The sequence below is a fragment of the Schistocerca gregaria genome, chromosome X, assembly GCF_023897955.1.
Source record: "Schistocerca gregaria isolate iqSchGreg1 chromosome X, iqSchGreg1.2, whole genome shotgun sequence".
In the NCBI taxonomy this organism is placed as follows: domain Eukaryota; kingdom Metazoa; phylum Arthropoda; class Insecta; order Orthoptera; family Acrididae; genus Schistocerca; species Schistocerca gregaria.
In genome coordinates, this window is record NC_064931.1 from 233,567,678 (window position 1) to 233,580,087 (window position 12,410).

The 12,410-nt window shown below is 38.5% G+C and overlaps 1 protein-coding gene across 2 annotated transcripts in view; it reads right to left on the bottom strand.

Moving 5' to 3' along the window:
- LOC126297728 (apoptotic protease-activating factor 1) overlaps nucleotides 1–12,410 on the bottom strand; it is a 257,592-nt gene that overhangs the window by 140,832 nt on the left and 104,350 nt on the right. For both annotated transcript variants that reach the window (XM_049988868.1, XM_049988869.1), the window contains 2 exons: nucleotides 8,183–8,422; nucleotides 674–861 (listed from right to left, as the gene is read on the bottom strand). In XM_049988868.1, the coding sequence (XP_049844825.1) occupies nucleotides 674–861; nucleotides 8,183–8,422 (428 nt within the window). The remainder of the gene's footprint in view (nucleotides 1–673; nucleotides 862–8,182; nucleotides 8,423–12,410) is intronic.

The following is a 12,410-nucleotide window of genomic DNA, read 5'->3' on the forward strand; positions in this document are numbered from 1 at the left end:
CCTAATGTCACATCACATGGTGTGATCACATGGTCTCTGCCTGTACAGTGACAGCTACTCTCATATTCATCCTTGCACACTTATCACATATGCACCGCCTACCCTCCCATTGGCAACCTACCTACAAACTTGGCCTGTGGTGGTTTTTTCTGTCGCCACATTTCTCATGGCGTTACAACAGTCTTGGATTTTAAACAAGGGCCTGTAGTATTTCATGACGTTCATCCTTTGTGTAGTTGCAGCAAGCCAGAAGCTTTCATTCTGCACCAAACTCATAGCCTATGTAGAACTTATAACTAGTGTTTATGTTCAATTAAAAGGAATGGCAACACCATTGCAACACAAATCTTTGTAACACTGTTAACAGGTTAAAAGTTATCAAATATTTTTCTTCTGATTATAACAATTTGTCTAATTTGTTTCAATAGACCTGAGTTACTATTCACACTTTAACATTATTGAAAACTCACTATATTAAAATGTGGCATTTTTCACTGAAATTTTCCACAAACTACAAAAGTATATTATTGCAGCTGTTTGGTTCTAATGTTAGGCACTGAATTAAATGAACATCAATGATAGTCTTTGTACTGGAAAATATGAAAATAAAATCACTATAATTTAATAATGAACTACAAGTAACAATCTTTAATTACGTGACATGTAAACTTACATATGTTCAAGGTAAAGCCTTGTATTACATTCCTTGGCAATTTTATAAGCCTCATTAAAAACAAAACTCTGTCTAGGTTCTTTAAGTGCACACTGAACAGCATCAAGATCGTGATACTTGTACAAATCCAAACCATGGGAGTGCACAAATCTTTCAAAGTCATCAACAACTGCTTTCAAATCCTCTTGCTAAAAACATAAATTAAAATGCAGAAACATTTACTGTGTATACAAAAAAGCAGAAATCAAAACATACAAAACATACATGTTTTTACACTGGTGTCCAAAAGTGAAATATGATCAGCAAATGAGAACCAAGTAAAGCTTTATCAAGGGAGATGTTGTACTCAATGAGTCCAGAACATATACAAATGAGCCAAAATATTATGACTACTAGCTTAAAAATGTGTTGGTCCACCTTTGCAAAAAAATACAGCAACAATTCTGCACAGCATCAGTTCAACAAATCCTTGCAATGTTGTCAGAGGTATGTGGCACTTGATATCAATGTGTAGGTCACACAGTTCCCATAAATTATGGGTCAGTTGTTTGTAGGTTTTGAACTGGCACCCAGACATCTTGACGTGTTCCATTGGTTTCACATCAAGGGAATTTGGTGGCCAAAAAATCAACATGAATTCAATAACATGCTCATAAAAGTGCTGTAGCATGATTGTGGCCTTCTGACATGGGCAGTTACCTCGCTGAAAGGTGCTATCGCTAGGGACAGGAACATTTCGTGAAAATGACAAAGTGAAAAATATGGGAAATTAGTGGTTTTGAGAGAAATAACTCAAAATAGGGAATTTTTGTGAGATACTACAAAATTTGTAATTTTTCTCTATCAAAGTGTTATAAATCTGAGAATGGCAGTTTACTAATATCTGTAACTGAAAGTTATCATATTTTAAAATTGCATTTTGATTTCTAATCTCCTCAAGGCTGAGGTTTATGTATAATCTTAAAATGTCAGTTTGAGTCCAGTGTAACAAATGTTGATGCGATGATGAAAGTAGCATCAAAACTGGCAAAGAAAAACACCAGATTTGGCAATAAATAAATAAATAAATAAATAAAAAATAAAAAAATTTAAAAAAGGAACACCACCACCTATATTTGGATTAGACAGCACCAAAATTTGGCACAAAAAAAACATTGAATTTGACAAAAAAGTAACACTTTCGCAAAAAAAAGACACTAAATCTGGGAAAAAAAAATAACAGCAAGGGAAAAAATAGTAATGAGTTTAACAAAAGTAGCAAATAATTTGACAAAAAACATCGAATTTGGTGGTGGGTTCTGAAACACTTGTACCTGTACCAGCATTATAGTCTCTCATCAAATCTGCAATAGATAACTGTATATCCTGCTTTACAAAGCAGGAAAGACTCTAACTGCCACATTTTATGGGGAAGCATGGGTGTCCAATGCCTTCTCATGGTTCCACCAGCGTTCAGTCACTTCCCATAGATGCACACAACAGTAGTATGTGAACAGCTGTCCAGTTTTGTCATTTCTGAGATGTTTGTTACCAGGTGTCAGGCTACAGCAATCTACACTTTTCCAAAGTTGCTCATATCAGTGGATTTCCCCCATTTACAGCCCATATCATCACTACAATGATTCCTCATACACCTCTGCTCTACTTACATAGTTTCCTTAGCATATCACATGCCTGCAACACCACCAGAAAGTTTTCAATCTCATAGTGATCAGTGGTCGTAGTGTTGGTAAATCTCTGCCACAAAAACGAAAGTAGTTAATAATGAAAATGGTTCCCTGACTGCCATGCATGCTTGTCAACAACAGAGCATGTGCTCTATTATGTGTTTTGAAAGAAGGTATGGAAGAGAATTTGATGGTGGCTGGTAAGGTTAGCACTACATTCCAGACTTGCCCTAAAGGATTCACTTCCAGATACTTTGCTGGCTAGTCCATGTGATGCACATCTTTATCCACGACAAATACATCTGCAAAAATTGACTGAAGTGAATAGGCATTACCAGGCACGAAGATGAATTCTCGAACAACTGTAACTCTGAAAAAACCTATATGTTGTTAGTGTTTCCTCCAATTAAAAACTTGGACATTAAGCTCTGTCCAATGATCCACCATGATGCCACCCCAAATCAGAACCCTGCCCCCAACAGATCAATCTCTTACCATGAAGTTCTTGTGAGTGTACTGGTTATCACTTTCTCTCCAGATGTATGTGTGATGAGAATTGACCTGTATCTGACATGAGATCAAGTACATTCCTCATTTGCGCTACAGCTTTGATGTGGTCAGGCCCACACGAAACAGAACTGTCTCTGGATTTCCACAAGTTGAGTATATGCTGCCAGCTATCTGGCATACAGATCAACTGCTCTGGACCTTAAATGCCTGTTTTGTCAGGAAAGTGCATATTCTGATACTGTTGTAAACTTTGTAGACATCTCTGAATTTCATCGTGCTGTTAAGGCTCAATATTAGTCCTACTGTAGAGTGGTTACTCTTGGTCAGCCTCATACTTGCCTATGACATGTTCTCTGTGTATTTGCAGTGTGACAGTGCAATTTACATTCTGTGGTGCATTTGACATTTCTGAGACTGCAGTCTGTGGCTGGCCTGCATCAAAATGTGCAACTATTGTACCCTGAAATTTGGGTGCCAGATGGAATCTTTGTACAATAACACTGAAGAAGATAGTATTGATCTAATGCAATGCTTTTTCTTATCTTTGAATCACATGCCCATTCAGTCATGAAATATTCCTGTCCTATAACGATAGCACAATTTTTGTTTGTGGAGGCACACTGATAGTCATTTACAGAGATTACTCATCTTTTCTCTTTCCATGTTTCCTTTTTTTTTCCCCCAAACTCATGCTTAACATTTGGACACTAGTTTATGGTGTATAATGTATGCAGCAGAAAGTAACAGAATAAAACCAAGAATTTATGGCAACACACTAAATTTAAATAATTGATTTCTACCGATTTTAAGACAAAAAGTGAATTCACAATGGCCTGTGAAAATATTTATTTATGTTGGCATAATACTGTGCAATGAAATCAATAAACCATGCACTTAGTGGAATATTAAAATAAAGCTTTGGTAGGTGCTGAACTAAACTTTAAAGTATCAAACTGAAACTAAACATAGCTACAAATTAATTGCTGAACACATGTTTAAAAAGTCTAACAAACTAAAAAATAACAGAAGAATGCACTAAAAATTATCATATTACCTACACTGTCAATCTAATATTACATAAGACAGTCCATTCAACTTCATTATTACACAAAATGAAACTTGGATAAATATTTAAATATTATATTACTAAAAGATACTGGTAATGAATGAACAAAAACAAAAAAGAAAGAAAGAAAGCTAGAATTTAACGTCCTACTGACGATGGAATAATTGAAGGTGGGCTGGTCGAGGATGGGGCAAGGACTTGAGCATAGCCTTGTTTAAGGATTCTTTCTAGCATTTACCTTAAGTGTTTCAGGAATATCAGACTATACTTAAATGAGGGTGACAATCAAGGATTTTAACATTGCTTCTCTTGAGTCTGATCCCATTGTCTTAATCACTGCACCGCCTCTTTTTGGGCACACTGATCTGATTATGTAATATGACACTTTATTTCCTGCTGGTTAAATGGACTGTTCTTAAACAGAAAAGGAGCTCAGATTTTCACTCTGCAGCGGAGTGTGCACTGATATGAAACTTCCTGGCAGATTAAAGCTGTGGGATGCCTTTTGAGGTCAACAGTTCTGTGATGGAAGTGGCTGTGTGACAGGGGTGTTATCATGAAGCAGTATCCACTTGTCTGCACTGTCCGGTCTCACTCAGTTCACCCTTTCCCTGAGCCTTTCAAGGACATCATTGTAAACACACACAGTTGACAGTCTGTCCTGGAGAAACAAATTCTTTATGTACATTACCCCTACTGTCAAAAAAGCAAATCTGCGTTGTTTTGCTCTTTGATTTTCCCATTCACGATTTTTTTGCTCGAGGAAATGTCTCAGTACGCCATTCCTGACTTGAAACTTTGTTTCAGGATCTTATTAAAAATTCAGGACTTATCACCTCTGATAATATGACTGTACCATTGCCAAGCCTCTCAAGGAGACCAATGCATATGTTTCTTCAGTTGTCCTTCTGCTCAGTTGTGCGGTTACTCAGCATCATTTTGGCACAAACCTTTCATACATGCAAATCTTTGATCAAGATTTGATGTACAGTGAAAGTGCTTCAGTTTAACATGTAACACAACATCCTTTTTGTTAAACATCAGCCTAATCTCACAAAAGCATGAACACAGCTGACTTTTTTTCTGTTTTTGAAGTTGTAGGTATCCCTGAGTGAGGTTCTTCTTCAACGTGTTCCCTGCCTTCCAAAAATTATTTGTGCCAGCTCAGACGGTAGAGCACTTGCCCGCGAAAGGCAAAGGTCCCGAGTTCGAGTCTCGATCCGGCACACAGTTTTAAACTGCCAGGAAGTTTCAGCACAGTAGATCATTTGGGTAATATGATCCACCCCTTCCTGAACACTGCCATGGTGTTCAAACATAGCAAGTTGGCTGTAAAAGATTCAGTCTGCCCTACTGAGGGCCTGTTGTGTCTGCTTTCTTTCAGGCTCCACTCTGTCTGGCAGGTGAATTCAGATTGGGAAGTGATCCATTTAGTGAAAGCTATCAACCACTTCCCATTAAGTGGTGTACAAGGGCTGGAGGACATATTGAGAGATCAACAGTAGTGAATGATCCTGTTAGTTTCATGTTCCATGTACCATTTTGTATGACAGATCGTAGCAATGTGGAACGAGTCACTTTACATTCACATCACAAATTAATTTGCACATATGATTCCAATGTGAACATTTCAAAGTTTCTTTTTTTTTTCAAAAAATAAAAAAGACATAGAGATATTGTGAGTTAGGAAGTCCCACCCACCACCTTTTACCCATTACAGTGATAGAAATTCTTCTATGAAACAGAAGGAGTTGTCAAGGAGAAAATTTCTCAGTTTGTTTTCAAATTTTAATTTGCTGTCTGTCAGGCATTTTATATCACTGGGTAAGTGACCGTACTAAATACGCTACAAACAGTACTGGAGTACAAGTCACAGGAGTGTCTTACAAGCTACTTATCTCACTGTGCAGCTGAACCTAGAATCTTGCAAACAAATTCATGCCTTGTTTTTGCCTTTAATTTAGTCATTCCATATTAAATCACTCCAAACAGGCCAGAGTATTTAAATAATATCAGTCACTGCAGCGATTTATCACAAGTAGTATCATAAGCAATCCTGAGGATGTTAATCAATGTATGAGAACTATTTTGAATTGGTTTGTTTAAAGGTAGCTGATAATTGCCTAACCAGTACTGATCTCATGCAAATTCTCATGAATGTCACAAAACTGTTGACATAATGACTAACTCATTCATGCATATCATGAGTAACAAACTTCACTGAAGCATGTCTGATGTTAATTTGCTTCTAGTGATGAGTCTCTGTCAGAATTACACACTTGATTCTACTTCCTAAAAATCCTTCAGATAGTCTTTACAGATATTCCTTAACTGTGTACCTTAATAGTTAACCAATCGCATACGATAGCTCAAAAGCATTTCAAATGCTGTAAATACCAGCAATCTTACTGACTGCCCACAAGTGCAGGCTCTTAAATATTGTGAATGAAGAGAGTTTCCCATATTTGTTGGTTCTAGAAAACATGTTGATTCTGATAATGAAGATGATAAGACTGAAGGAAATGCACTACATTTCTCTCATTATGGGATAAATTTCACAATCAGTTGCCAACATAGCTTCTGTAACTTATGTGAATTTTATTTCCCATTACATAATTAATCATACATCTAAATAACAGACAGAACAGGTCGCTGGCCACCAAAAAATAGTTTCAGCACTGACCAGTTCACAAGGTACACTACCTACAGATAGTAAACCACAAACGCATTCAGCTCAACTTGAAAAGATCCAAGTACTGATCTGAAATGTGAAATTTCTCATGTGTTAAAAAGATGTAACATAGTCAAAGAAACACTGTTCACACTCATTAAGAACTGCCTCAGTTCTGAGTCAAAACTGCAAGGCAAGGAATTTATTTACATGCACGTTCCCCATAAAAAATGGAAACATTTCCTGTGACAGTGACAATTTAATGATCACAGAAAAGAATGTATGACAGCACAGAGCTTTGTGGGCACAGGAAAATAAAAATCCACAAAAATACAGAGCTGTCAGACTTCCACGTACGAACCTACAAATGAATTAATAACTTTCTGACCTCTGCCAACACATATGATAAATTTACAAGGAGGAGGGGGAAGGGGAAGGGGAGAGGGAGGGGGAGGAGGTGGAGGAGAGGAAAGAAAAGTTACTGGTATCCAGAAATTGCATAAATATAATGAAACTGAAATAAAGTCTTGTGAGAAGTGCAGTTTCAAATAAATGCAGAAATGCATTTTCAAATAAAATTCTTAAGCATTCAACAGCAATCTCCAGCAATGTTTTCAGCAGTAAAACCACTGACTGCCAGGGGGTTGTTCTAATGTAGGTGAGGCAGCAATATCGGGGACCTTTCAGAATAAGGCCAAAGTGTTGCATGCAAGGAAATGGGGCTTGGACAGCACCTAGCGACTCTGATCCACTGTGTGACTGAATGATGTTAGGTGGTTTGAGTGCCTGATCACATTTCTGAAACTGCTGCCGCCACCTTCCGTATCCAAACACTGCCTCCATGTCCCACTTAATGTGTACCACTGAGTTTTGTTAATATTAAGACAGTTTTATATATTTTAGCTACCTCTTTTATAGTGGAAGCCCAATATGAAGATTCATGCCCCAAGACTATAGGTTTTTTCAAATTATATTTGCAAGTAGACAGGGGGAAACAATTATTTTATTCACATTTGATGTAGTTTAGCTTATGTTTAAAGCAAATAACATAATTTACAGCATATGCCCTAACTTATTTCTTGACAGGTTCACATTTTTGACTGGTTTGCAATGAATATATGTCGTCTTCTCTTACATTGCTGTAATGTAATTCAGTGCCAGTATAAGTGTAGGAGAAATACGACCTGTTCAGAGACAGACAAATTAGAATGGGTTTCAGTCTGTTCTTATCAGAAATATCTTTTGTAACTTAACTAATAAGGAATTGTTCGACTCCCTGTTTGGGAATTGTACAATCAAGTATTTCATATTTAGCACATTTTTACATCTTTGTAATATTACATTGATGTGGAGCACTGGAATCAATCCAGCATGTACATAAAGACAAGAGTATATTAATTGATTTCTGTGGCAAACACATTCACTGCAGGATTAAAATAATGTCAGGTGCACCTTGCCAATTTGAGGGGGGGAAAAAACAGAAGAACTCATTCATGATATCTACATTTCCAAGTTAGCATAATACATATTTATAGTTAATAATTTTCAAAAATTGCTGCATTTCAAGTTAAGACTGCCAACTTTTACTTACTTACCTCTTTGTCAATGTTACTCCTATATTTTCTGTAGTCCAGAAGCAGGTCACCTGGTCCAGTGACTTTCAACTTTGCTTGAACAAAAGGTAAACTGATATAAAGGTTGGAGTATAAATCCCACATTTCAGCCTCATCAATATGGTAACCAATGTAGGTATATATATAATTATCATTTGGTAATTTTGAAAAATCACCAACACAGATTTTACTGTATGCTTCCAGCAATTTTCTATGTAGTTCCTATAAACAACAAAATGCACATAATTTACATTGAAAGCCTGAGTATGAATGTGATTCGATCTAGTATTTTCAGATACAGTGACACTGTTCTTGCAAAGTTCAATATTAAGTATGGAAAACACCAAAAGTTTAATTTTGGCTACAAAATCCAGCAGGAAAAAAGAGCATCTTGCTGAACATACTACGGATAAACTAATCAACTGTCTACACTACAAGCAATGCTGGAAGTCAGTTTCCATTCAGCAGGAGCTAAAATTGTTGTAACAGGTTGAGACTGCCAAATTTAGAATTTAATGGCATTTAGTACTACTTCTTCAGGAACTAATTATTTAAATTTTGCTGTCTGTTATTATGCACTACTTCATTTGTGTTCCCAATAATATGTTACCCATAAACTATTTGAAATTTGAGAGAGAGAAAGAGAAATTGTGCCTCTGGAGGTATGTTAGTCACTTGTCACTTCTGCCAGGACATGTGCCACTGCTGAATTGTTTGTTTCAGCAACTACAGCTTGCTAAACCTTTCTCTGCAAACCCTATCATTGATTTGCAGTTGTCTGTTTTTTCCTTAGGAACACACCAGGCTGACCTAACCCCACATGCCTTGATGTGTGTCATACAAGACAATTTTTTTTATTCAGATATGACGGCCAATAAAGAAATAATTTGGATATTATAGAAAGCATGTTCACTGCTGCTTATTGAGATGTTACAGGCCCCCGGGTTAAAATGCAATTTGGAAAAGTGCTGCATCTTTCAGCCTTCTATTCTTTATCATGAGTATGAGGTTCCTAGTGCTGGTATCAAACCCCTTCATCAGAATGTCTCTGCTGTTGTGGTTCTACAGTGTCCTACATCAGTCACAGAACTCAAGGGTTTTTTTTTTTTTTAGGTACGTTTGCCTATTATTATCAGTTTTTTACAGGGTCAGCATAGGTTGTACAATTGTTACATGACTTGCTGCATAAGATTATGTCTTTCCACTGGTCACAGGCATGTGAAACAGCGTTTTCCAAACTGAAGTCGACGTTACAATCTGCACCTTGCCTCATAAGCTACCAACTGGGTGAACAGTTAATGTTACCAACAAATGCGTCCCAGCATGGGGTGGGGGAGGTGTTAGCTTATATATATTCTGATGGCTCCGTGTGGCCTACTGCATATGTGTCGAAGATGCTTAATCCATTTCAGACTAAATATTCACAAATTCATGCCTTAAAGAAGTTTCATGTTTTCCTGCATGATGTAAAATTCCATCTCATCATAGATCAAAAGCCTTTAGTTTTGCTCTTTAACCCCGCAGCGTCATTGCCAGACAAAGCAGTAGTCGCTTCCCATGTTAGGGCTGTTCATCTCCTGGTACAACTACAAGATACACTTCCACCCCACAGCTGAACATGCGATGACCGGCATGCTCTCCCATCTTCTGGCCAGCCCTGTAGTGCTACTGATCTGATTTTACAGTAAGTGATACATTGCCTATAACATGACTAGACTACGGTGCCTCCATCACAGGGATCCACCCCCGTCCATAACTACTATGTGTTTTGGCATCATTTCTCTATCACTGATGGTGTTCTACTCCTTGATATGGACTATTCAGCTCCTCACATAGTGGTTCCCTCGGCTCTCCGTTTGGATATACTGCAATTGCTGCATGCTGATTTCTGGGGGTTCTCACACAATAAGGCATTAGCTCATCGTCATGTTTTTTGGCCTAGTTTGGACAGCGACATCACTTGTTTGGTTACAGCATGTTCTCAAAGTGCATCACAGCAAGCCGCCCCATGGGCAACGTTGTCTCCATGCCTCCAACCTTTGCAAGCCTGGGACTGTCTCCACATTGATTTTGCTGGCTCTTTCCTTAATGTATACTGGCTAATACTAATTGGTGCATTCTCTTGGTTCCCATATGTTGTTCATTGCCTGTCAACTGTGGCCTCTGACACCGTGGCAGCCCTGTCAGAAATTTTTTCCATCACAGGACTCCTGCACTGTTGGTCTCTGATAACAGCCCTCAGTTTGTGTCACAGGAGTTTGTCTCCTCCTGCAACACCCTTGGGATTCGCCACATTTTTGCCCTGCCCTTCCCTCTACAGTCCAATGGTGAGGCTGAAAGGTTAGTTAGAAGATTAAAAATGCACGTGGAAAAGTATGTGACTCGATCCCCATCCAATGTTGCCTTGGATCAATTTCTGTGTTCCTATCAGTTAATGCCATTATGCAACCAACAGCCCCACCGAACTGCTCCATGGGTGTGACCCTGGTCGTTCCTGCATCTCCTGTGGCCTGGCCAGAGATGCCAACACGTGCAGCTGGTGTCCTGTTTCCAGCCTGGGATGGCTGTCTGGTCGTTGTCCAAAATGGATTCCCGCCGTCATCTCCTGATGCCACCTCTGTGATGTTCATATGGGGAAAGGTCTCTGTCCATGTCATTACGACTAGTTATACCTGCTCATGGAGGACCGGGCAGCCCCGGCCAAGATGTCAATGTTGCCACGCTAGTCCGCACTACTCAATGGATCACCTGATGCGGCTGGGTCCCTACCATGACATGAGGGGTCCCCCAGCACCGGTGACCACTGGTGTAGCTTCTCCAGTACTGCTACCAGTACTGATGCAGCTACCATCCACACCGGAGCCATCTCCTCTGCCTACACTGCCAACAGCAGGGGTACTACCACCACCAGATCCTGGACCTGATGTAGATATGGAACTTGTGCTGATGTCACCCTACCATTTGAGTTGACACGAGAAGGCGGCCTGCGACACTGCCTGCGCCACAAGTACTTCCAACCATGCGCTCCACTATCAGCATGTTATCCACGTCTTAGCCTCAGAGGGGAAGACACCACGGACATCTCGCGAATCCAAGCCATTCCCCAAGGGAAGAGGAATGAAGCAATGTATACACACTTGAAAGCCATGTGCATTAGCAGTGTGTTGTCATCCGTGAGACTGTACCATAAAAGAGTAATACTGTGAACTGATACAGCCCGCCATGTCGAGTGCCTATTTAAACCCTACCACGTGTTCCTCACACTCAGTTATCGTGTTATTACTGCTTGCATACATTCGCCTTATCTTATTGTGTTCAATGTATGTTATGATTATTGGTGTACATGCACTCTTCAGGAACCATATTAGTACGCACAGGCATGTGTGTTAATGGATTGTATACTACGTAATTTCCCTTGAGGATGAAGTTGAATAGTTTGCTTTTAATGCAGAGGGACTTCAACAACTAAAGAAAGAATTAAATAGGGCAAGCGGCAAAAGTACACAAACAAATCAATTACAAAAGCACCAAAATAACATGTAATCAACATATCAAAAAGAATACAGTGCAAATTAGCAATGAAGTACTAAACTCAGGTTACGTTTTTTTCATTAGAGCAGCTGAAGACAGTGACTGTATGGACAGGAAAAAGAACTTAACAGAAGAGCAAAAATAGTTTGGAGTGCTTTTGATAAAGTAATATGAGTTTCAAAACTAAGTTTCCAATATGTCCAAAACAGAAATTTTACTATCATATTGGCGTTTTGAGCTCAGTTCCCATGCTTGCAGAAAAATAATAATGAATTAAGGATGGGTCTGCCTTTTCGCATGTACACAAATTATTGTTTTATTTCATCACAACTGTGTCATCCTCAGTGGTTTTGTTTTTTATTATTTTCCTGAAATACTTACATACAGGTTACTTTTAAGTTAAGAAATATGATGCATCAGATTTTGTTGCCATTTAAATTGCATGTGCACTTTACCTTTTATGTTACATTGTGTGTGTCCTGTGGCTGCTAACCAACATCAGCCACAGGTCTAAATTAGTACACCATATCATATGCAAACATGATGAATGTTAGAAAATCATCTGCATTGAATTTTTTGTTTATTATCCAATCTTTAAAATGTAGGTTCTGTTAAAATTAATAGAATGTGCCCAATTTTGGCCTTGCCATTGTAGTATTTTGCTAGTCCTTAGCTGTGA